Source organism: Callithrix jacchus, chromosome 3 (genome assembly GCF_049354715.1).
Source record: "Callithrix jacchus isolate 240 chromosome 3, calJac240_pri, whole genome shotgun sequence".
Lineage (NCBI taxonomy): Eukaryota > Metazoa > Chordata > Mammalia > Primates > Cebidae > Callithrix > Callithrix jacchus.
This window is the reverse complement of record NC_133504.1, coordinates 123,728,439-123,754,577: the sequence shown is the minus strand read 5'-3', so window position 1 is coordinate 123,754,577 and position 26,139 is coordinate 123,728,439. Positions and strand designations below refer to the sequence as shown.

At 36.5% G+C, this 26,139-nt stretch overlaps 1 protein-coding gene across 1 annotated transcript; it reads left to right on the top strand.

Annotated features, from left to right (window-relative positions):
• Positions 1 to 431: 431 nt before the first annotated feature.
• On the top strand, positions 432 to 25,643 carry EREG (epiregulin). Its single transcript, XM_008993179.5, has 6 exons — positions 432 to 438; positions 2,096 to 2,323; positions 16,972 to 17,058; positions 18,552 to 18,675; positions 19,872 to 20,021; positions 21,925 to 25,643. The coding sequence occupies exons 1-6, from the start codon at positions 432 to 434 to the stop codon at positions 22,004 to 22,006; spliced, it is 678 nt and encodes a 225-aa protein (XP_008991427.2). The 3' UTR covers positions 22,007 to 25,643.
• The last annotated feature ends 496 nt before the right edge of the window (positions 25,644 to 26,139 follow it).

Below are 26,139 nucleotides of genomic sequence, written 5' to 3'. Positions count from 1 at the left end.
AGACATTAATCAGGATTAAAAACTCTTGTTCTCACTCCTTGCAAGAAAATGCTCCCAGTTGACACTCCATTCATTTGAATGCTGCTTTCATTCCTCAACCACTGGGACTATTTTTTTTTTCCAGATTCAATTTGTAGGACCAAAGCCATTACATAACCATAAAAGTCACTTTTCCCTATTCTAATTTATGAAAGTTGGGATCTATACCAAAACTATAACCCATTTCGAATATCATCTTCCTTGGTTCCATTTCTTCTTTTCCAAAAAAGCAATTAAGTGAGAAGTCACTCAGTGCCTGCTTTCTTGATAGATTAGGTAGCTAGACTTAGGAATCCAGCCTACCTCTATCCTACTGTTTACTGATTCATTCAACTCACAAATATTGACCAACTACCAAGTACCACCATCCTAAGCATCAACATTTGCATATAATGGCAGGTATTTTTAGTGAGCACTAACTCTGTACTAGGTGCTGTACTAAGCACTTTCATTATTTTCCTATGAGTTGGATACTATTATTATTCCTGTTTTACACATATGAGGAAATTGAGACAGATTAAGTAACTTGTCCAGGAATTTACAGGAAGACAGTTTAAATCTTAACCTGTGAAAAAATAATGAAGTATTTGTTACTAACAGGAGCGTTCTGGACATTAAAGGGCCTTAGGGTAAAGGAGAAAAAAAGCCAGAAACAAGAGGAATGGTAATAATAATTTTTTAAAAAGTAGAAATAGAAAGGTAAGGAGTTAATATCCATTAGATTCCATTTTCTATTCAAATATATACTACTTACATTTAAATGAGTACTGTCGAATTGACTCACAGTTCTTAGGTCCCACAGGGGAATGCAGTAAGAAGTTACCTACCATCCATTAGATTCCATTTTCTATTCAAGTATGTACTATTCCCATTCAAATGAGTACTGCTGAATTGATTCATAGTTCTTAGGTCCTACAGGAGAATGCAGTAAAAAGATAGACAATTTACACAGTACAGAGCTGAACATAGGGTTTACAAACAAAAACAGTTAAGTAATACAAAGTAGCTTCCCCAGGTGTAAAGTACCAGGTCTAGAATTCTATGAGGCTAGGAGAAGATAAATGACAGAAGCTATAAGAGATCAGAATGAAAAGGGATCCATAAGCCCAAGAAGCCTAGGCCCTTGAGGAGAACTATGAATTTGAGCAGGATGTGACTAATTCTGTTAAAAAGTGGCCATTCCCTCAAAGCATGACTCTGTCAGCCTAGGCATGAAAGTGGGAGTGAGCAAAGGCTTAGAAAATTTTCCAGCCTTGCTGGGGTCAGGCAATTTGCCTAGGGAAGTAGTGTGAGCTGAGATTGAAAAGACTCATTGGCTCCATATCTGTGGCAGGCCTTGTCCAAAAAGCAATGGGAAGTTATTGAAATGTTTTGTACAAAGGAATGACAGGATCAAGACACTATTTAGGAGGAAGTTATATCAAAAGCGGCAACCTGATAGATAGCAAATACAACAGAAGAAAACAAAAGTAACAGGGATTTTCTTCACAAGGACTCGACTTCGAGGTGATAAATGCCTGAGCCACATGAGAAGCAGGGGTCTCAGAAGGAAGGCAGAGATGGGAAAGGCATTTCTGGGTGGTGGCGTTTAAATGCAAGGAGGGCACTTGAATCACTGACAGACTTCAAGTATGGGAGTTTTCGTGGCTGAGGTTAGTAAGTCACACACACAGCTCTCTAAAAGCACGTACTGGGAACGCCAGCCTCAGCTGAAAGCCTGATTCAAGTTATGTCTGTCACCCTGAGCAACCAAAACCACCCACTACAGGGCAGGTGACCCCACAAAGCAAACCAACCCATCTAGTCCATGCTCCTCACCTCGAAGAAGGAGATGGAAAAGTTTGGGGAGTAGTCCCAAGCCAATCAGAAGGACATTTTTTCATTCCTCAGCCACTACACTCAGGTGCTCCAAAGAGGGAGGATGACTTCCGGACAGTCCTCCTGTCACTCCTCCTCGGGCCAATTATGAAACTCTGGGCACTCTTGACCTCACCCCGTTAGGGCCCGGGAGGGGCTCCAGAGAACTGTATAAAGTTCGCAGCGCCGGACAGCTGAGTTCACTTGCCTGATAGTTCCAGTGTCAGAGGGACAAGGCAGTGTGGCCCGCTCCAGGCTTCCGCCGCTCCAGCCACTGCCACGATCCGGTCCCCTCCCGCCCAGCCCGTGCGCTCCCCGCAGCCGCCCCCGGCGCAGCCCCAAAGCCCACGACCGTCACCGCCGCCCGCGGGGAGGAGGATGGAGATGCTCTGTGCCGTCAGGGTCCCCGCGCTGTTCCTCTGCCTGGGTAAGCTCTCCAGCTCCAGCTACGGCTCCCCGCCCCTCCAAAGAGGAGACAAATAAGGAAGGCTCCTGTGCATTTGTCATTAGACACGTACGGAATTGTCTCCAGGTTCAAGTGTGCTCCATTTAAAATTATGTCTTGTTATGTGAGTCTGTCTTTCCCTATGGTGGGACTGTGGGTGGGGACGGGGGATTCTTGTTAAAATGCCTTTTGTTGGTGAATTAATTATTGGCATATATGTTATGCATGTATTAAAATATCTCCTCATCAAGCAAAATAAAAATGGTTGAAAAGCCTTTTTTTTTTTTTTTTTTTTTTTTTTTTTAAATTGCCTGTCCTAGAAATTTAAAGTCCTGGAACGCACTGTTGACATTTCATGTCTTGCTCCTTTTTGTTGGAGAGTGGAGAATAGAAACTAGACCCAAACACAAGAAATTTTTTTGGGGGCGGGGGAACTCCCTCCTCTGTCTTGCACTATAATTTATCTTGGTTTAGCTTTCCCGGGGGAGCTGGTATGAGCCAGTGCTAGCTGGCTGAGGTCCAAACGTAACAGAAAGGAAACGCTGGTGGAGGGTACCTGGAGCAGAAGGGCGTGGGCAAGTCATGGCACTTCCCACCGCCCTTCGCCCTACACCTGCTGCTTCCGTTTTCCGCTGCAGCCTTCCAAGCAGCCTCTGGAGAAAGCACTCTGTACTTGCTGCTAATTGCACTGCACCGCGGCGCCTATGATCGCTGAGGGTATTTTAATGCCAGTCTTCCTATTTAAGATGAGTTAGTTCTAGTGGGCAAGGGAAATTTTTTTCTAAATAGCCTTTCTGTCTGAAAAAAAAAAAAAAAACTTCTTTCGATTTCCTTAAACTTCAGTTTAAGGAATTTGAAAGAGTTTGAAATTGTATATGAATATCTTAATAAGAAAATAAAAGTTACCACCAGTCTCATATTCTCCCTGGAGTTGGAATGAGGCTAATTCCCGAGACACTCTAACACTACCTGTGAAGGATGTGACTGTTAAATTATTATTTTGACACACTTTATCTCAGGGGTTGAGAGACCTAATGAAATACATATTATGCATAGTTGAAACTTACAAGTCTAAGTCCAGGAACACAAGTGGAAACTAGACATGTGGTTTCTGCCAAAACTGAACTACTTGCTAGAAGAGTTTCAGTAAACAGTGTGGCTTTGCTGTCTTTGTTTCAAAAAGAATTAAATTAGAATGGTGAGAGTCTTTCTAGAGTTAGAAATTAACCTCGAGGTCAGAATAACTAAGCACTTTTTTCCCCCCACATGTAAGGTTGCATCTAAACAGTGCACATGTCTGTTCTGAGTGTCTCATTGAGTATTCTAATTTGAGACAGCAAGAGCCTATGAATAACCTGATTACTACCTACCAGTGTGTGTGTTGTGTGTGTTTGTGTTGTCATGAAAGTGCTTACCTCCTTTATTGCATGACTTAATTATAGTTCATCTATTTCGTCAGCTGCCAAGCCCATTTCCAAATGAGTTAGGTCAGTTTCTGTCTTCCCAGTTTGTTTGGATATTTCTCTGCCACTAAGAAAGTTCCTGTTTGAAGTTCTGTATTATATCTCTAAACCCTATTCAGTCATGCAGGGCCCATAGCTTTATTCTGGCAAGACCACCTGTTATTTCTGAAACTGTCTTCTTTTCCCCAAACAAAAGATTTTCTAAAAATACTTTTCCCAAAACCTCTCCTTCAAAAAAAAGAGAGAGAGATTTATTTTAAATTTTAGTATGCATATTGTAATTGCTTTATGTAGAATGTATACATAGTTATGACTAGGGAATAAAGCTCCAGCCTCCACCTTTAACACATGCGATTGAAATTGCTACACACAATCATTTGGTTACTTTTACATTTTATACGTGTTTGATATTGATGTTTTTGTTTTATAAATTGGGGAACTATGACCGAAGTTCCCATAGAAAAGGAGCCATAAAGTGAGAGAGTTCACACTTGGGGCTGCTAGCACGTTTGACCTACTGAACAATAAGAGTTCAAATACTTGATAACATTTTTCTAAATAATCTATAATTTTAAAGCAGAAATGTCTTTTTTAATCCTGTGATTTTCCTAAAGACAGGAGGAGAAATTTTTACCTTGAATTCTGCAGTTATGTTCAGGGGCTTTCTATTTAAAATCAAACATTATTATTCATGCCCACATGGGTTTTTGAATATGTTCCTGAATGACACCTCCAAGACAATTTAGTCCTACTTCATCAATGAGAGAGAAGTAAGCAGAAGAGATATTCTTTTTTGAAAATGTGAGAATCATAAATCTCAATGAAACAACAGGCTTACCTTTGATTATTTCTGTTGACCATGAGAGTTTATGAGTTACCTGAGTCTCGGCACAGCCTGAGATGACAAATCTTGTCAGAAAACATAATGATAGGCCTTTCCTGTCTGGATTTTGACCAGGTACCATCACCACCTTCTGCATGGTCTTGCCATGTGAGAGTCTTGGGTAATTGCGGTGTCTGATTCAGCACTAGGACCCAAATCCAGGACCTGAGAAGAGAACTAACAGTTACTAAATACCCACTGTGTGCCAGCCATGTTGTGTATTAGGTGCTTTAAACATATCCTCTCCTTCATTTCTTTCTTTTTTTTTTGAGATGGAGTTTCGCTCTTGTTACCCAGGCTGGAGTGCAATGGCACCATCTCAGCTCACCGCAACCTCCACCTCCTGGGTTCAGGCAATTCTCCTGCCTCAGCCTCCTGAGTAGCTGGGATTACAGGCATGCGCCATCATGCCCAGCTAATTTTTTGTATCTTTAGTAGAGACGGGGTTTCACCATGTTGACCAGGATGGTCTCCGTACCTTGACCTCGTGATCCACCCGCCTCGGCCTCCCAAAGTGCTGGGATTACAGGCTTGAGCCACTGTGCCCGGCCTCCTTCATTTCTTAAAATAACTGTGTGAGGTAGATCTGATTAGCCCAGTGAAGTCAAATACCTTACAAGGACTCAGAGATAGTAAATGGCCAGGTGACTCTGTGATAATGAGGAAAGAGGCAGTGAGACTCAGGCTTAGCAGGAACATAATAAGCATAGCAGATTCTAAGAGAAGTTCCAGAGTAGTCTGGGGCTGCTCCAGGGCTCAGATCCTCTCATAGGTACAGCATGTGTACAAATGGGCTTTCTGACACTTTGTGCAAAGTCAGGCAAATAAAGCATAACTATTCTCTTAAGCTGTGTTAAAATATGTTGAATTTTCATTTAACATTCATAACTTTTGATCAACACAGTTCCTAAGATATGATTTTTATTATAAAGCAGTCATTGAAGTCAGCTGACTGGGGACCTGATTTTTATGTTTTCCAAGATTCACATCAAGCAAAGCAATAAATAGGGTAACTTACATGTGTTTTATTTCTTGTATTCTTTTCTTTTTTTTGAGACCAAGTTTTGCTCTTGTTGCTTTGGCTGGAGTGCAATGACTGGATCGTGACTCACTGCAACCTCTGCCTCCCAGGTTCAAGTGATTCTCCTGCCTCAGCCTCCTGAGTAGCTGGGATTACAAGCATGCACCACGAGACCCAGCTAATTTTGTATTTTTAGTAGAGATGGGGTTCTCCATGTTGGTCAGGCTGGTCTCCAACTCCCAATCTCACATGATCTGCCTGCCTTGGCTTCCCAAAGTGCTGAGATTCCAGGCACGAGCCACCGCGCCCAGCCCTATTCCTTGTATTCTTTTTATATCTTTGTGAATTCAATATAGCATTGATAAGGGACCAATGCTAAACATACTTCCTCATTTTCTTGTTTTTAAATAATCACCTTGGAAAACTGAGTTTGAATGTTTTCTCTCCATTTTTGCAAAAGAATCTCCCATTTCCTTGTTAATGGTCACCTGAAAGATGCAAATGTCAAGTAAGGAATCCTCTTTAAGCAGACTGTAAATTAAGGTGGAGTTTCCTCATCTGTCAATCTTTACTTTGAATGTAGGCCTATACAAATTGTCTAATTAATATGGCTGTAACTGCTGCTGGGAACATTCCATTGGGAGACAATGAGAATGCTTCCCAGTGGTGTAATAGGAGAGATCCTCAGGGAGGAGCAGTCTGACGACCATTGCCCTGACATGGCAATTTTAGAACCTTTGAAAAAATGAAGTAATGCAACATACTCACCGTCCTCTGGAGATGCAGTTTACGTAAGACTAGGTGTTTAGTTATAGGGCACATAAAGGTTGAGTGGCCTTCTAGGTTAAAGTAATGATTTCATTTGCCAGGAAACTGTTTATGATACTCAGGATGATTTGATGATTGTCCAGAAAAATAACGATTTTTTAATATATCTCATAACACTCTTCTTGGTTCCTCCTCCCTCTTCTTTTAATAAAACCAATAGCATTTGGGGTACATGTGGTTTTTGTCACATGGATGAATTATATAGTGGTGAATAGATTTTAGTGCACCTATGACTTGAGTAGTGGACATTGTACCTAATGTGTAGTTTTTCTTTTATCTTAGCCCACCTCCCACTCTTCCCCTTCTGAGTCCCTGAAGTGCATTATATCACTCTGTATGCCTTTGTGTACTCATAGTTTAGCTCCCACTTAAAATGGTTTTTGATTTTCCACTCTTGTCTTCCTTGATTTGGAATAATGACCTCTAGCTCCATCCAATTTGCTGCAAAAGACACTATTTTGTTCTTTTTAATGGCTGAGTAGTATTCCATGAATATATGGATGTATTCCATGGAGATGTATCCATGTGTGTGTGTATATATATATATATAAAACCTTACTATTATATGTAGTTTTAATGGATAAAATGATACTATGAAATTATAGAAAGCACTTTTAAAATTAGAGCTGTCATTATCAAAATGATACATATATGTATATATATAAAACATATAATATTCAGAAAGAAAAATGTTAAACCCTAATATCTTAGGTTAAAAATTCTCTATTTTAAATTTGAGGCATGAAAGTGATTAATACATGTACACGCATGCACACACACACACACACACACACACACCTTTATATATGTAAATTTTATAGGTTTAAATTGAGGCATAGTGTATAGTGTATAAAACAGATTTCATGCCTCAGTTTTTTTTTTAATTTCATACTTTCATCAAGAGTGATTTCTCTCTGAGCCTTACTATCTCTGAATCCTTGTAAGGTGCTCATCTGCAAAAGGGAGGTTATAATATCTACCTTGTCAGGTTATTGTATGTAGTTTTAATGGATAAAATGATACTATAAAATAATAGAAAGCGCTTTTAAAATTAGAACTGTCATTATCAAAATGGTTTCTTACAAAAAGCCTCATTTGGTTCTTAGGATGCCTTTTTAGGCCAGAAAGGTATTTTTTGTTCCCTGTTTACAAATGAGGAAACAGGAGTTACACAGTATGTAAGGCTTCATGTTTGAATATGCTGTACCCTTTACTGTAGATGCCCTCAAGACACTCTCTACTTTTGGTGAAGTACTCATGCTTTAAGACGGAAAAATTATCCAATTCTTTAGGCATTTCTCTGATAAGCCCTGACCCTCCATTGCACCTGTCCCATTCCGTTTGTCCTATGGCCCCTGTCATACCACACACAACACTGTAAGTGTAAGTATAACCCTGTCCCTCCTTGCTGGTGGTATAGTCATCTTTTATCATTTCTATTGTGATAGGCTTATGTTAAACACAATAAATGTTTGCTAGATGGATGATTATATTGATACTTTTTTGGAGTTCTCACCACTATGTTATATACTCAATTCGCTGTCCTTGAAAAATGTGCTTAAGAAGCAAAATATAAAATATTTTGAGGTTAAGTAATAGTTTTGGAAAATTCGATTTTGTTGTTTCTGATGAAGTCTAACAATTTTTCTTCTCTTTTTTTCACATTTTTATCTCTTATTTTAGTCTGTATTAACTGAAGATATGCCTACTAAAATTCAAGAGAGTGTGTGTGTGTGTGTGTGTGTGTGTGTGTGTGTGTGAGAGAGAGAGAGAGAGAGAGAGAGAGAGGAAGAGAGAGGGATTACCAAGCCATGATACAACTGAATAAAGTGGCAGTGATATGACTGCCAGTGGCAGATAAAGAAGCATTGTTTTAGAAGTTAAAGAAACCTCAGAGAAATCTAATTCAAACTTCATCTCACCCTCTAACCCACCCTCACTCCTTGGTCTCTGTTTTCAGAGATAATGACACTCAGTTTCAGGGAAACAAAGTAAGTATGTGAGCTAGAACTGGATTCCATTTCTCATGAGTCTAATGCAGGGTTTTTCAACCTTGTCTCTATTGACATAAGGGACTAAATAATTCTTTGTTGCGGTGGGCTGTCATACGCATTGCAGGGTGTTTAGCAGCAACCCTGGTCCCTAACCACAGAATGTCAGTAGCATCCCCTAGTTGTAACAACCAACACAGTCTCCAGGCATTGCCATATGGTGGCAATGGTTCCCAGGAGAAATTTTGCCAACGAGGGATACAATTTTGCCAACCAGGGTTGGCACAATTGCTCCCAGTTGAGAACCAATAACATAAAATACACCTTTGTATTGTAGCTACACACACATAAAATACACCTTTGTATTGTAGTTACACATTCTGCACATAATTCGGACAATTAATGCTTGAGTTACCAAGAGAAAATTATATTAATGATAATCTGGATACAAATATAAAGCACATTTTCCTACTTAAAAATCAGCTCAGCAATATTTATTGCTAATTTTAGCACCATTCCCATGTAATAATGAGTCTTATTTACAATGAAATCATGAATACTTTCTCTGATTATCCCTTTGATAATCACCCTCTACCTCCTTTTGCAACTCTACCCTCTTAGCTCTCAACACATTTAATTTTCTTTTTTCTCTAATTTCTTGTTCTCTTTTCCTGGCCATTTCTGTCTACTTTCTACCACTTGTTACTCAAAGTTCTGTTATTCTCCGTTCCATATTATTTCCCTTGGAATATTTAAATGACTTTCATCCCTTTAAAGGTAATATCTTCTCATATGACTTTCAAATGGACTTCTCTTAATCTCCAAATAGATTCTGATTCCTTTCCTGTATTCCCCACAACCTCAGAAATATAAATAGGTAATACCGATCGATAAACATTAAACTCAAAGGTGTTCACTCCCTTCATGCCTTCATGCCCAAGCGCCACCGCATGCTGTCCTGCCTATGTCTCTTCTTTTTATAACATCAGCATTCTCTGTTTTTTCTGACTAGAAACTTGACATCATCTATAAATTATCTCCTTTCCTTACCACTCTTAGGTGTCTAGCTCCTTTAAGTCTATTTAGGGCAGGAACATTGTCTCCTGTACCAGTTTTATTTTCAGTGTTTCGTTCAATATCTTGCATGTAGACAACTCTCAATAGATATTCATTGAATAAATATTATTTGACACATGTAGTTACTAAAAGCAAGGATAGGGTAAGCTGCCCTCCTTTTTTAATTATTGGATTGTAACTAAGCCCTTCCCACCCTGCTATCATGCTACGGAGGCATATGTGGCTTTCACTGAAGTCAAGGTTGCCAGTGTCAACCCAAACTATATTTTCATAAACTGTATTATCTGAAAGTCGAGTTCCTTAGCAGCCTTCAGTGTATGAGATGCATTATGTATATTCTCTGAATAAAAAGTAATTAACTTTGAGTGTTTTGAAATCATCTTTAATGTACTCACTTTCTCTTTTTTTGTGTGTGCTCACTGATTAAAACTTTATCCTTGCAGATTCATATTTGGCAATAGGCATCTACAGAGAAAACAATATAGTCAATATATTTCTCAAAATGCCATTAAATATCCAAGCTTCATGCCACAGTGTGACCATAATGAAAAGAAGGCAAATTGCAGACACTTATAGTCCAAACTGTTTCACCTTTAGAAGATTTTTCTTTTGGAATAATAATGTAATAATAATTTAAATTTCTGAATTGAATTTATAGGAGTAGAAGTGAGAAGTCAGATGGGAGGGAGTCAAGGTAGAAAAGGTTATAGAAAGCTCTTCTTATATAAGATTACCATGAGGAAAACCATATGTTTCCAACAGAAAATTTAAAATAGTACTCTAGAAATGAATCTTTGTCTTTTAGGGGAGGCAAGCTCCATCTTTAGAGCTTTTGGTCACCAAATTCCAAAACACTCAGATTAATGTAAATTGTACTCTTTATACACAAGAGTTGGTATGTATTCTCCTGCATTCTGGAAACACTTCCATTATAAACAAGATATACATCTTTAAATTCATGTTTAGAGTAAAATAGTTAATTCCCTTATACTTTGATTCACTGATTCTTCATTTGACTTGCTTTAAGTATAGTATTACATGATAATATGTAAGTGAAATATATTAGCATTTGAAGTATGGTTTAGAAATGACTACCTAAATTGGAGAGTATAACTTAATGCTTATAACTTGAAACACATGACATATTAATATTTTTACTACTTGAAAAGGATGATTCTATGGCTATTTTTTAAAACTCAAAATTAAAGTAAATAATTATTTTTAAAGTGTTATTAAATTAACCTTGGGTTTCATAATGTTTTTTCTCAAATTGCTATAGATACTTTTTACATTTAGGTCTTAATGAATATAGTTACAAAGCTAACATTAAAAATATATAGGAATAGAAGTATTGCTGGCAGAAGGCAAGGTTAGTTTTCTATACATTTATATGTGTGTTACACACACACACACACACACACATACTCTCTGAAAAGTAGGTTGCTAATAGAAAGTGCTGACAGGAAGTCTTTTTAGTATCTGATGTGATAACAAATTTTACAGTTATTTTGACCAAGGTGAAACAAGAGCTTATCAAATAGTGGAATTTAATTTAAAACAAAAAGACATCCAAAAGCAGTGAAGGAATATTCACTCCTTAAAAGCACACAAGACCCAACAAGTCTACTACGTTATAGACAAATTCTAGAATTACAGACTGCCATGGAAGAGGTAGAAAATGAACAGTCTGTGAGTAGGCTGGCATATGACCACAGCGAAAGGGTGAACAAAGAGGATTTTGCTGTGTGTTAGGACTGAGCAAATGCTAAGATTCAGTGCAAGGTTGCTATTCTGGTCTAAATAGCCTAAAGGGTTAAATTGGGAAAGTGAGATGCATTCCTTTTATTCTGTAATCTATCTGATTTTATGTTGGATCACTTTAATTTAATTTTGTTATACTTTAAGTTCTGGGGTACATATGCAGAACATGCAGATTTGTTACATAGGTATACACGTACCATGGTGGTTTGCTGCATTCATCACCCCGTCATCTATATTAGGTATTTTTCCTAATGCTATCCATTCCCTAGCTTCCCAATCCCCTGCTATTTCTCCTCTAGCCCGTCATCCCCTGACAGGCCCGGTGTGTGATGTTCCCCCCTCCCCCCATTCTGTCCATGTGTTCTTATTTTTATTTTCTTGATTGTTTTCCAGAAAAGTCATTTCACCCTAAGATTTGCAATTGATTTTGCTGACTTGGCTTGGTCAGCCAGTCACCAAATCCTAGCCTCTTCTGTACTGGCCTCTTTCTGGATGAGCCCTCAGTGCAATCCTTAGGAAGCAAGGTCAGTCCTGGCACAGTGGCTCAAGCCTGTAATCTTAGCATTTTGGGAGGCCAAGCCAACATGGGAGGTTCACTTGAGCCCAGGAGTTCGAGGTTGCAGTGAGTTGTGATTGCACCACTGCACTCCAGTCTGGATCAACTGAGCAAGAGCCTCAAAAAACAAAATAATTAAAAATAAAAAGGAAGCAAGGTCAAAAGAAACCATATGCAATAGGAAGTGCATTTTCTACATCTGGCATTTTGTCTGACTGTTGGGCAACCACTTCTTAGTGCTCCAGGGCCCACAACATTTACTGCTATTCCAATTCCTGTGATGGCGCTCAACCTCTCCCACGCACGGTCCCCAATATTGTGTAAGGGTGTAGGCTCGGCCCTGACTCACAGGGAAGAGGCGATTTGTATCCTGTGAGTCACTGGCACCACTTCCTGCTGGCACATTTGCGATTTCACTGAAACATAACCTGAAAAATGAAGGTATATATATGTATAGGAGGCTCACATTCCTAAAACCCATTTGGAGATTTGATAGAAATAATGGCCTCTGAATGCATTCCCATTTTTGTAGCTGTATTGTAAAAGAAGTACCAACTACCAATTTTGAGTTTACAGATCATCTGTGTTATATCACCTGGCGAGAAATTCCTTTGTATCTTAGTTACCAATGCCACCAGACCAGAAATGCCACCAGATCTGTTTTTTTTTTCTTTTTGACACAGACACTATCTAAAATCTTTAGTATCGGAGTGAATTATTTGCTTAGCAACAATCCATTGTCAAGGATGAAAAAGCCTCAGATATAATATTTGAGGTCCAGTCCTGAAGAAGTTATGTTCAAACAACACTAAGATCATGAGAAAAACTTGATATTAAGGAAATATATGCATATAGCTTGAGCATTTATTCCCTCCCTGTATGACTCTTTAAAATAATGACTAGTGATTCTTAAGGGTAACAGGATAGTGGATGTAATATTTTTCTGGAGATACATTTTTCATTCATTTGATCGCATTCACTCTTCTACCCTAGTTTGCAAGCATTTGGGAGCAGAGGCATATCACAGGAACATTTGAGAACTATTGTTTTAAAGCAATAGTGCTGCATAGATGGACATGACTTAGAATTATTTTTTCTGCTTTATTGGCCACATTGATTCACGATGGAATTGCAGTTTATACACTTTAATTTGAAAGGAGCACTTAAAATTATATACGATTCCACCTGTAAAATATCCTGCTGTAGGATTAATGCAGCAAGTCTCACAGAAACTGTCCTGAGCGATGGACTGTGTCCAAGGGAGCGTCACAGGTAAGGAAAGCCCAGTTTTTGTGGAGGCACACCCTGGGCTGAACATTCTTTAATTAACAAAGACAAATATTTCACCTGTGGCCTGAACAACTGGAGCAAAGTTTCCAACAGTGGAAAGACTAACAACTACTAAAAACCTTTAAAAAAGAAGACTAAAAGCAACACCCCAAAATAATTAGTTGAATTCTATAATAGTTACAGGTTGCAATTGGAAGCAATTCCAAGCAGGAAAGGTTAGGCTTTAGTTTATGTAAATAATAGAGAAACTAGCTGCAAATGTGCATTTTTCCCCTCGCTAGCATTTTCCTGTAGAAAGGATAACATCTCCTCCAAAGCTTTCCTCAGTTGAAGAAATACGTAGGAATAGGAATGACAAAGATGTAAGCACGTGCAACTAAAACTCCAATTTGTATTGAGGAAACTGTAATAGTTAAAGGATTTAAATTCCTCAGTAATGAAAGTATAGTGAAATTATTATTGTGATATAAAGTAAAATTGACTTGAATGAGAATCTGCTTATCCTCCATAAAAAACTTAGTGGAATGGTTTTCAACTCTGTTCAACTGACAATGAAACTAGGCTTTAGCTATTTCTCTGCCATTTAATAAACATGTTTTGTTGTTGTTCTGGCTCTACAACAAGAATTGAAGTAGCATTTATATTGTAGGAAAAACATGGAATGGGGAGGAGATAATTCTAAGCCTTTAAAGACAACAGTATTTTCAAATCATTGAAGAATAAGAGACATGATGTCAAAAGATAAATTCGTAACTCTTCTGTGGTCGTAAGTGATCTTAGACAAAGCTTTCAATTTAAATACACTGAGTGTATCTGAGACTAATAACTACTTCACAGAATTAAGTGTGAAATTTGATATATGAAGTTGTACATTATGATGCTGATGCCTGTGCGTAATTTAGGTTTCAGAATCCAAAAATATACAATCAGCTTAACAGATACAAGCCTTCTCTAATTGGGAAAAAATAAAATTCTTGTATTACATGAATTAAATCATGCTTTACAGTACCATATAACAGAGATTTACAAACTTGTTATAAACCAGTAGAGGGCACTGCCAACATATATACTGCTAAAACCAGAGGCTGGAGTTTGAGAGTCAAGGAACATTTATGGGATATGTCAGCAGCTTAAAAATATTAGTTTATTTCACTATATTCTCCCAAAAAATCTGTAAGATAGGAAAAATTAAGACCCAGAAAAGTAAATTAATTTTTTCAAGATCACCTAGCTCAAGTTTTCCTCAGAAGACTGCCTTTCCACCATACTTAGCAGCCTCTATGTTGGGTTAAATACTCTACTTCCATTACGTCTACCATAATTTGTTCTCTGTGATGTCCATTATACTCTAGTATTATTGCTCATTTCCAAATTCCAAATAAAGTGGCCCATTTAACAATATGTATCCTTGGGAAAAGTTATTTAAACTCTTTATGCCTTAGTTTTTTTCTAATGGTGACAATAATGGTATCTTCCTCAAACTGGCACTGAGAGGACTAAATAATATATAGAGATGATGTGAATATAACCATACCTGGTTATATTAGTTTGTTTTCACAGTGCTATAAAAAACTTCCCTGAGACCGGGTAATTTATAAAGGGAAAGAAGTATTATTGACTCACAGTTTTGTATGGCTGGGGAAGTCTCAGGAAACTTATAATTATAGCAGAAGGCAAAGGGGAAGCAAGCATCTTTTTGACAAGGCAGTAGGAGAGAGACAGGAGAAGGAGGAACTTCCAACCACTTATAAAACCATCAGATCTCATGAGAACTCACTCATTATCATGAGAAGAGCATACAGGAAACCATCCCCATTGATTCAATCACCTCCCTCCCTTGACACACGGGAATTACAGGTTCCTCCCTCAACATGTGGGGATTGAAATTCAAGATGAGATTTGGGTGGGACACAGAGCCAAACTGTATCACTGGTACACAGTGCATGTTCAAGAGATGGATCATCTTCTGTCTGAACTGTGAAAGATGTGGAAAGTTGAATATTTTCTCTTGTCTTTATGGAGGGATTAATCATCTTTTCATAACAGTTATCACTTAGCTATCTCAACTTAACAGGTTGATTTAAACTCTTCTTGTGCTTACAGAAACTGAATTCTCAGTGTGGTTCATCTGGCATCCCTATTCCTTATCATATGAGATAGAATATTTTCCAATTTTACCTAGATTACATTTACCTAGCTACCAATCAGTCAAGGAGAATTTTCAGGAGTAGGAAACGACTAGTAATAAATGACTAGTAATCATCCTAGTTACCACACACCATAGGCCAATAAACAGACACATGAATCCAAAGGAAAATGTCCAACTGACAAAACAAAACAAAATAACATGGGAGGATTTTATTTTCAAAAGACAACCTTTAGGGGGTAGAGAAAGCGAGCTTAACATATATGTCATTATCCCCCACAGTAGGTATTATTCATTTCTTCTAACAAAATATGTCTAACTTTTTTCAAATCTCATTTTTGAAATTCATTACTCCTCAAAGCAGTTGCAAGCTGAAGTCATTAATTAATTCCTTAGAGCTTAATTGCTGCTAATACTACCACCACCACCATTAGGATTTACGATATAACAGTTACTCAAATAAACTGGAAAGATTGGTTGAAGTGCAAATACCTAAAGCTTAAACAGAAGCAGCTACATGCTCTTAAGTAAACATGTGTGCAATTGAAAGGGTTCTTCTTATCATACTTTCTATACAATTCAGAAACTACTTGAGTCATTCTGATGTCTGTATTTCAACATTTTATCTTCTCACTGAAGACACTTGATGAAACAGCTGATTTAAATTCTTCCTGTGCTGACAGAAACTGGATTCTAGGGCTCAGTACAGTTCATTTGGTATAACTGTTCCTCCCCGTATTAGACAAGATATATTTTGATTTTACCTACGTTGGATTTTATTAATTAAAATCTATATTCATGTGTAATTCAATGAAAGGAGTATCTTAGGTACATAAATCAATATGAATATTTCTTAGGTTGAGTTTCTTGCTGTTACCATAAATGGAAACTGTTTTTTTTTTTTACTTAGAGACTTCTTTTTTGACGGGGTCTACCTTGGAGCATTTCTCTGAACTCATGATGGAATAAAACAGTGGGAATTCTCCAACTGATTTGTGTCGTAAGAAACCAAACTTCAGGCCAGGCGCGGTGGCTCATGCCTGTAATCCCAGCACTTTGGGAGGCCGAGGCGGGTGGATCACGAGGTCAAGAGATCGAGACCATCCTGGTCAATATGGTGAAACCCCGTCTCTACTAAAAATACAAAAAATTAGCTGGGCATGGTGGCGCGTGCCTGTAATCCCAGCTACTCAGAAGTCTGAGGCAGGAGAATTGCCTGAACCCAGGAGGCGGAAGTTGCGGTGAGCCGAGATCGCGCCATTGCACTCCAGCCTGGGTAACAACAAAGAAACTCCGTCTAAAGAAAAAAAAAAAAAGAAAAAGAAACCAAACTTCAAAATCAAATCTTTGAAAATGTTACTGTGAAATGTTTAGAGCAGGTCAAGTCTGTAACCATGAATATAATGCCAAGGCTTTTATACTTCAACAGAATGGCTGCAGGTGTTTGTATTTTCTGCTATATACCTGTTTCCATGAATTATTTTGTGTTTTGGTTTTGATGGACAAAATCCTTGAAACAAAACGACTCTATAAGTACTGCAATTTTGTAGAAATTTGATGAAGATTTCTTTCCTTAACACATTAATTGCATATTTGATTTTTCTTCATAAACAGGCTTCCATCTTCTACAGGCAGTCCTCAGTACAACTGTGATTCCATCATGTATCCCAGCAGAGTCCAACGATAACTGCACAGCCTTAGGTAAGCCCAGCATTGTCAATGTGGCCTCAAGAGACTACACAATTTTAAACAGAAATGTAAACTCAAATACTATAAGTATATGACAATGCAAAAAGGGTAGAAATAGCTGCCATATTACTTTTAAAACCACCTTATAAACTAATGTTCTGAAAAAGTTATATTAAAAACCAACTGGTAGAAGAGGGACCAGACAAATTATTTACACAGATTTCTTTGTAAAGAGATAGGGAACAAAAAAATGTTGGATTTCCTTTAGGCATTTCCTTGTACTTTACTGCAAAACCATCCTCGGAGACCACACTGACTGGTTTCCAGGCAAAACGGCAAAACAGGAAAACTTTGTACAGAGTAGGTTCTCTATCTGTCTCTTTCTGCCCTCTTTCTCTCTTGTAAGAAGAACAAATGATGGTCTTTTCTTTCTAGGCACAGTGTTCATTCAGAAAACATTTATTGAGTACTTAGTATGCACCAAACACTGTGCCAAGGCATAGGGATACAAACATAAGTAATACAGTTTTTCCCCTCGAGGACTGTGGACTTCAGATATGGTCCAAGTGGGATCAGCTTTATCTTCAATCTGAGCTAGTGAATCTTCAAACTTGAGAACATACACCTAAGCCAGCTATACTGATTATACTGATTGTTGAGTTATTTTGAGGAAACAAGATATTTTCCATAAAAACTTTACCTTTTCTTTTGTCCTTCACCATCAGGGTCTTCGCAGGTTTAGTCCGCCTCCCCCCATCACCATTTTTTTTTCCTTCTTTGGTTATTTGTGCAAGAGTATTACAATCAAGTTGCTATTTCAAAAATAATTTTATAAACATCTTTCACATTTTGGTATCTAAAACTTTCTAAAGTGAATTTTATGCAGGGCCTCTGTTTCCATTGTTGTATTTGTCTTAACAGAGGCCTTTATCACTAGTGTTTGTCTAGTTTGCATTCAGGTATCATTATTAGAGACATTGGGAGACATTGGTTGATTTCATTAATGGTAACCTCAACAACTTGAGAACATACACCTAAGCCAGCTATACTGATTAAAAACCCACTGTAGAATTAAGCTCCTTTGAATTAATTGATGGTATGAGCTTGAGCTTGCAACTGTTTGGGGGAGTAACAGATTTCAGAATTGTTTTGGGAGAGAAAAATTAGACACATTGTGTTTGAAGAATAAATAACACCCACTTGGAGGATAATGACGTGTGTGTGTTAAATTTGCCTTTTTTACCCTTAAAAGTTGTCTTTTGAGAATGAAATCCTTCCACTTTACCTTGCTTTTGTTTAGTCTATTGGATATTTTCCTTTGGATTCAAATGTTTATTGATTGGTCTAGGGGCTGTGATAACTAGAGTGACTTTTACTCAAAATTCTCCTCTACTGATTGGCATCTGACCTGTTGTGTTGAAGTAGCTCAGTAGTTACTATTATGAAAGTGAGTAATTCTTCGATAAAGGCTACAGAATATATTCAACTTTTCACTTCTTTCACAGTTCAAACAGAAGACGATCCACGTGTGGCTCAAGTGTCAATAACAAAATGTAGCTATGACATGAATGGTTACTGTTTGCATGGACAGTGCATCTACCTGGTGGACATGAGTCAAAACTACTGCAGGTAATATGCCAGAAATAAACAAACACCATTTGTAATTTTTAAAAATAGATTTAGGGTTACAAGTGCAGATTTGTTAGTGGATGTATTGAGTAGTGGTGAAGTCTGAGCTTTTAGACTACCTACCCCTCAAATAGTGTGCATGGTACTCATTAGGTAATTTTTCATCCCTTAACCTTCTCCCAACAACTCTTCTACCTTTTGAAGTCCCCAGGGTCTATTCCTCCATTCTCTATGACCATGTGTACACATTATAGCTCCCATTTGTAAGTGAGAACATGTGATAAAGAAATGTAGTTTTACTCTCTGTATTTCTCTATTTTTATATTTTGTAATTACCCTATATTTCCATAGGATTTTAAATGCAGTATATATATATTTATATATATAATAATATATATATTATTAGAAACTTTACTGTCTTTTTAAAAAATTATGGAGTAAATAGTAGCTTTCAAATTGCACAGATATGTCAGAGGTGTAGAGCAGGGAGGGATTTTGATGCACCTCACACTTGCCAAGATGGTGTCTCTCTGCTTTGGATCTTTTCCTTCAACTTCTATTTCAGGTATTGTTTTAAGAATTGATTTTAGATCAGGCATGGTGGCTTATCCCTGCAACCCCGGCACTTTGGGAGGCCAAGGCGTGTGGATCACTTGAGGTCAGGAGTTCACAAACAGCCTGATCAACATGGTGAAACCCCCGTCTCTACTAAAAATACAAAAATTAGCCAGGCATGGTGGCAGGAACCTGTAATCCCAGCTACTCAGGCAGCTGAGGCAGGAGAATCACTTGAAGCCAGAAGGCAGAGGTTGCAGTGAGCCGAGATTATGCAACTGCACTCCAGCCTGGGTGGCAAAGCAAGACTCCGTCTCAAGAAAATGAAGAGAAACAAACAAACAAAAAAAGAATCAATTCCACTGATTAAGACAACTTACAAAACACCACTGTGGACTATCAGCCACCATGACAGCTGAACACAACTGTCATTTTAATGCCACAATTTAGCCCAAGAGTTACGTGGAACCCTTTTATCATTACTGGCCCAACTCTAAGGTTAATCTTTGAAATCCTCTTTAAAACCTTTAGCAAATGATGATTTCTTGCAATATAGTATGATGTTAGTCTTTATAAAACTAATTCATAACCATGATTTCCTTTTTAAATAATGGATTTTTCCTTGTTCTGTATTGCTTCAGGTGCGAAGTGGGTTATACTGGTGTCCGATGTGAACACTTCTTTTTAACCGTCCACCAACCTTTAAGCAGAGAATATGTGGCTTTGACCGTGATTCTTATTATTTTGTTTCTTATCATCATTGTTGGTTCCACATATTATTTCTGCAGATGGTAAGTCACTGTGCTTTTTATACTCTGTGTTTATAAATTACTTTTACATAATGTAGACCTATAAATTGGGTAAAAATATGGATAAAGTATTACAGAGATAAGATCGAACCTGTACAGATTATATTTACAAGAGTTGAGACACTATTAAGTATTATGCCCAATACCTGGGTAATGAGATCAATTGTACCCCAACTCTCAGCATCACACAATATGCCCAGTTAAGAAATCTGCACATGTACCCCTGAATCTGAAGTAACTTGAAATTATTTTCTTAAAAGATGTTTTCACTGCAGAACATCCGATTGAACTTTATTATCGGCTCTGGTACTTATTAACTATGTGACCTTACATAAGTCAAATTGGGAGTAACAATTTCTTTCTTTATAAAATATGGACAGAAATTTTTATCCTACATTAGTTACAGGGTGGCTGCTTTTAGTATGTAACATGATAATTCATGTGAAAGTGAATCACAGGAAAGGTGCTAATGTTATAGTCACATGAATTTAATTCATTAAGTAGAATTTTTTATTTCATAAAACAGCCTTGTGAATTAATAAATAACCTTAGAGGCTTGAGAATCTTATAGTTTAAGGCTGGTGGAAATGTTTCTAGACAATTGTAAAAAATGGTTTTTAAAAAATACTTTGTTTCAGTTACCCAAAACAGTCATACCTCATCCTCATGTACATTATTGTCACAAGCTGAAAACAGAAAAATAGAAAGTAAACATTGAAACTATAATTTGAGATTTTTTTTTTTTAGAATTAGGAGCAAAGGATGGGAACAGTGTCAATTAATTAATAACAGTTCCCTTTAAAATGTCTCCATGAAATCCTTATTTTGAAAAAGGTACAAATTACTCAATGAGGATTTAAGTTTTTATCTTTCTGTGACAGTAGTGCACTTCTAATTTCAAAGGTCTGAAAGTGTGCTACTTTTATAAGATTAAATTTGTCTTGCCCATGTTTGATTCTAAATAACCACCAAATAATAATGCCTTCCTAATAAGTTGCCATGACAGAACTGAATGTTATTAAAGCTAAAATACGCCTGAAAATCTTTGACCACAATTTTTTCCTTCATAGATGAGACACTGAGGCTTACAGAAGTACATTCACATGTCCTAGCTCACATAGCTGACAAATGTCAGAGTTAAGAACAAATGCTTTCTAATTCATATTCTTCCAGTAAGCATAGACATGATGTGGTTTTCTCAAAGCTACGTGTCTCATTTCCAAAATGGGGCCAAAATAAACCAAAAAATATTGGAAAAATAGACTAATGAATAAATGAAAGAAGATTCTTAATTATGATAAATCTATGAATTCTAACTATGTGACCGTGGGCACGTCCTGTATAACCAATTTGTATTTCACTTTCTTCATCTGTAAGATGAGGATAGTAACAGCAAATGTGAGGGTGAAGTTAATAATGCATGTATAGCACTTAGAACATTGCAGGTCACCAAATTATTTCTGAAAAATGTGACTTTTATTTTGATTATTGATAGCATCATATCAATGTGTTGGTCCGAGTGTATTAATGGAGCATGATATTCAAAATATGCATTCCTTAGAAGGAAGAAAAAAGAAAACCCCAAACACAAACCTAAATGTGGTCACATGCCTCTTGGAATTTCACAATATTCATGATCATGTTAAAGACTTTGAGAAGTCTTTTAACTGTGTTTTATCATTTCATTCCAAAATTGTTTGACTACAGCACACTAACTCTTCATCCCTCCTTTTTTTTTTTTTTTTAACCTTGTCCAACCTAAATCTGTGCACCTTTGTCATTTGGGAAACACTATGTTAATATGACTTTGGAGTCCATATGTAACATACTTGTTCCTATTAGTGTTAACTGCAGTGCTAACAGTTTCATTTGTGAATATTTCCAGGTACAGAAGTCGAAAAAGTAAAGAACCGAAGAAGGAATATGAGAGGGTTACCTTAGGGGATCCAGAGTTGCCACAAGTCTGAATTGTGCCGTCAAACTTATGGGCAGAGATGAACAGTGTGCCTGGTTAATATTAATATTCCTATTTTATTTAATATTTATGTTGGGTCAAGTGTTATGTCAATAGCACTGTATTTTAATATACTTGAAAAATATTTTTATTTTTGTTTTATTTTTGACAGACTATTTGTTAATATATAATGTGCAGAAAATATTTAATATCAAAAGAAAATTGATATTTTTATAACAGGTGATTTCCTGAGCTAAATGCTTCATTGAAAGCTTCAAAGTTATATGCCTGTTGCACAGTGCTTAGAAGTAAGCAATGCCCAGGTCATAGCTCAAGAATTGTCAGCAAATGACAGATTTCTGTAAGCCTAAATATATAGTCAAATCGATTTAGTAAGTATATTTTTTTCTACTCCTCAAATCAATGATAATTGATTTGACTGTACCATGGTTTGATATGTTAGTTGACATAATGATGTCACATATTGAAACAATAGTGCAATTGGAATTTGGGAGAAGCAAATATATGTCCTGTGTTTAACACTACACATTTGAAACAAGCCAACCCTGGGGACCCTATGGTCTCTTCACTCCTGGCTCAGCTACAAGTCCTTGTTATAGGAAGGGCAGTGGACCGTTCCCTATGCCAACCCAGTAGTCCTGCCGGTGCTAGTCACCCATCTGCCAGATTCTGTCTATGTAAAATATATTGAAAAACAATTTTATATAATATTTTATTTAAGTAGTGAGCATTTCATAGCTTCACAATGTTTCTTTTTTTGTATATTACAACATTTATGTCAGGTAATTGTAGTTCATCAGACAATTAGACAAAAGTCCACACTTGAAGCCTACATTTGTGCTTCAATTTAGAGTATTTCTTTTTATAGAGGATTTGCTGAATCCTAACATTAATAACAGTCCCAAATTTGATGAACTAATTATTATTTTAAAATATATTAAGACAATAATTCTATATGTTGTCTTAAGATGGAAAAACAGTTATTTCATCTTTTATTCAAGAAAGTTTTAACTTTAAAACAGCTCAGTAAGTGGCTTCTTCTAGAATTTAAAGTTATGTATTTAAAGCTGTATGTTGATACAGGAAGTGGGAAAAAAATTAATATAGTGTATTTTTCCAAATGAAAATTTCATTTGAAAGATTTGAAAACGTTAAAAACTTAAACACACCTTCCTATGGAGTCTGAGATGAAAACTAGGGCTCATTTTTTTGACATTTGCTTATGTTTTAGAAGAGACAAAGGTTTCTTCTGCACTCTGAGTCCATAGGTCTCAGTGAGTTAATAGGAGTATTTCCGGCTATTGCATAAGGAGCCACTGCTGCCACCACCTTTGGATTTTATGGGAGGCTGCTTTATTGAATGCTAAACCTTTGGGTAGTCTCCCTGGATCACATACCAGGTCAGGGAGTATCTGTTCTTCCTCCACTTTTTCCTGGCATATGCTAGGGCAACAAAGACATAATAAGCCCTGCCTAACCTCTGGAGCATCAGCTGCCAGGACTTGCCCCCATGCATATCCATGTATTATATACCCTGGTGTAATCACACGAATATCATCTAAAGTCCTGGCCCTGGCCCTTACTATTAGGAAAACAGACAAACACACACACACAGACACACCCACACATTTATGTGTGTGTGTTCATATACATATTGTATCTATATTCATACACAAACATGTAGGTATACATAACCTCAATGGATCATGGAATTACCATCATCTGTTGCTCTATTAACCATTTATGGAAAACTTAAAAACAAGAGACAAGAAAAATCAGTTAGATCTAAAAAGTTATTTCTGCTTCCTGTTTAATATAGCTGAAGTCAAAGTATGTAAGAACACATTTTAAGTACTATACTTCCAGTTGGCCATCTGTATCTATAGAGGTTGGCTAGTTCCACATCTGTGAATTCAAACAACTAAGGATGGAAAATATTTTTAAAAAATACAAATAAAAACCAATAACAATATAAATATTGTAAATATGTAAATAACAACTATTTACATAGCATTTACATTAGGTATTATAAGTAATGTAGAGATGATTTAAGTATACGGGAGGATGTGAGTAGGTTATATGCAAACACTATGTTCTTTTAACATCTGTGCCTGATTTTAATATGTTCAGGGGGGCAATCCTGGAATCAGTCCCTTGTGGATACCAACACTTACTAGATGTGAAGAGAGTCTATATTTTCAGTGATCTTGGCTGTTTCAAAGAAAATCTATTGACTCTTCAAGAAATCAGCTGCAATTCATTTATTTCGTTTATAAAGATTTATTGTAAGCATCTCAATATTGATTTTTCAGTTTATCTTAAGTATCTCAATTCATAAAAGCAAGTCATTTTAGTATTTTTTATCTTTAGGAATGCTTCACTAGGCAAAGGTAACACAGTCAATAACTGATATTCCCCTAAAATAGTTAGATTTTTATAAATGCACATTAGATAATAAATTATGACCCACATTACTTTTGATGGGTGAAAATAAAACAAAAATAATTGTTTTAGTTAGGATGGTGCTGAATAAACATAAAAACTAATTTCTGTAAGCTCATGTGTGATGTACACAATGGAAAGATTTTAGTTTGCATTTAGACTATCTTCCCGATTTTACAGATTTCTCACTATATATATTTCTAGAAAGGACAATGTATATTCACTGCATTGGAAACCAAAGCAACCACAGACGCATAATTTATGGTCTCCACCAAGGCCACGTAATAACCCAGTTAACCTTCTCTTTAACCAAGAATATTAAGTTCTATAACTAGTTCACAAGGTTTAACCTTAAAATTGAGATTTCCATATTGTGCTAAACATATATAATACAATGTAACTCCATTGTTCTCCTAAACATTCTTTTGCCCTAATCTCTCTGCCAAAAATCAAAACGATGGGAGAACTGGTACACTGGTATGACTATGTCTTAAGTCAGATTTTTGTTTATGAGTTTTCAGACTAAATTCAATCACCACCAGGTATCAAATCAACTTTTAGCAGCAAATACATGATTCTAGTGTCTGACTTTTAAATTCAAAAATGCAGTTCTTAAAAACCTGTATGAAACCCACTTTGCAATTTTTTTTCCAATATCCATTCTGTAAACTTTTGAACAAAACGTTTTTAATTTGCCACCCAATATATTCTGACTTTTAAAAAATTCTTGTTCATATGGGAGAAAGGGGAATAACAACTTGTACAAACAGTATTTCTGGAGTATATTTTAATGTTTAAAAAAAGAGTGATTTTGTTTAGACAACTGTTATTCAAATTTAATGATGTTAAATGCAATGTAATGTATTTTCCTTTTATTTTGCACTCTATAATTGCACTTTTTAAGTTTAAAGAGCCGTTTTGGTATAGTTTTTATTAAAGATGGTATGGAGCATAAAGTTGTATTGCATGCAGTTTAAAGTAACTTATTTGATTATAAACTTTATCAGAGTACTGAATTGTATCAATTTGTTTGTGTTCAATATCAACTTTGATAATTGTGTACCTTAAGATATTGAAGGAGAATATAGATACTTTACAAAATATTGTTAATTTTTATTTATTTTTTTTGGAAACTGAAAAAAATGAAATAAATAAAAATGCATTGAACATCATGCATTCAAAATCTACACTGGGAAGGCAGTCTCATTCTTTTTTTTATTTTGCAATTTTTTTCCCACAAAAAATTAAAGTTTTTATAGGCAGTGACAAGGCTGTAATGTGTGCAGATATAAAGACTCAATGGTGTTAGTTTTGGAAAACAGTCTATAAATGTATCACAAACTTTTACAATGATGGAAGAATTGGCCATTTTGAAGAGATTATGCAGACAAGTAAAAAGATTCCAAGAAACTGGTGTTAGACAGAATATCATAGCCTACCATAGTGAAGAAATTCTTGAACTAGAAGGAGCCACATTAGTTATAAAATTCTAAGTGTTGGTATTTTAAAATCTTAGGAGTTAGTATTTTTAAAAAATATTTTAAAGAGTATTTTAAAAGAGTATTTCTAAAAAGAATGGATATCCTATTGAGAAGTAGCATTTGAAAAGATACATCGGCCAGAATGGTGTCTTGTGATTCCCTCAACCTCTGCAAAGAGGCTTGAATCCCCTGAGCCTTCACA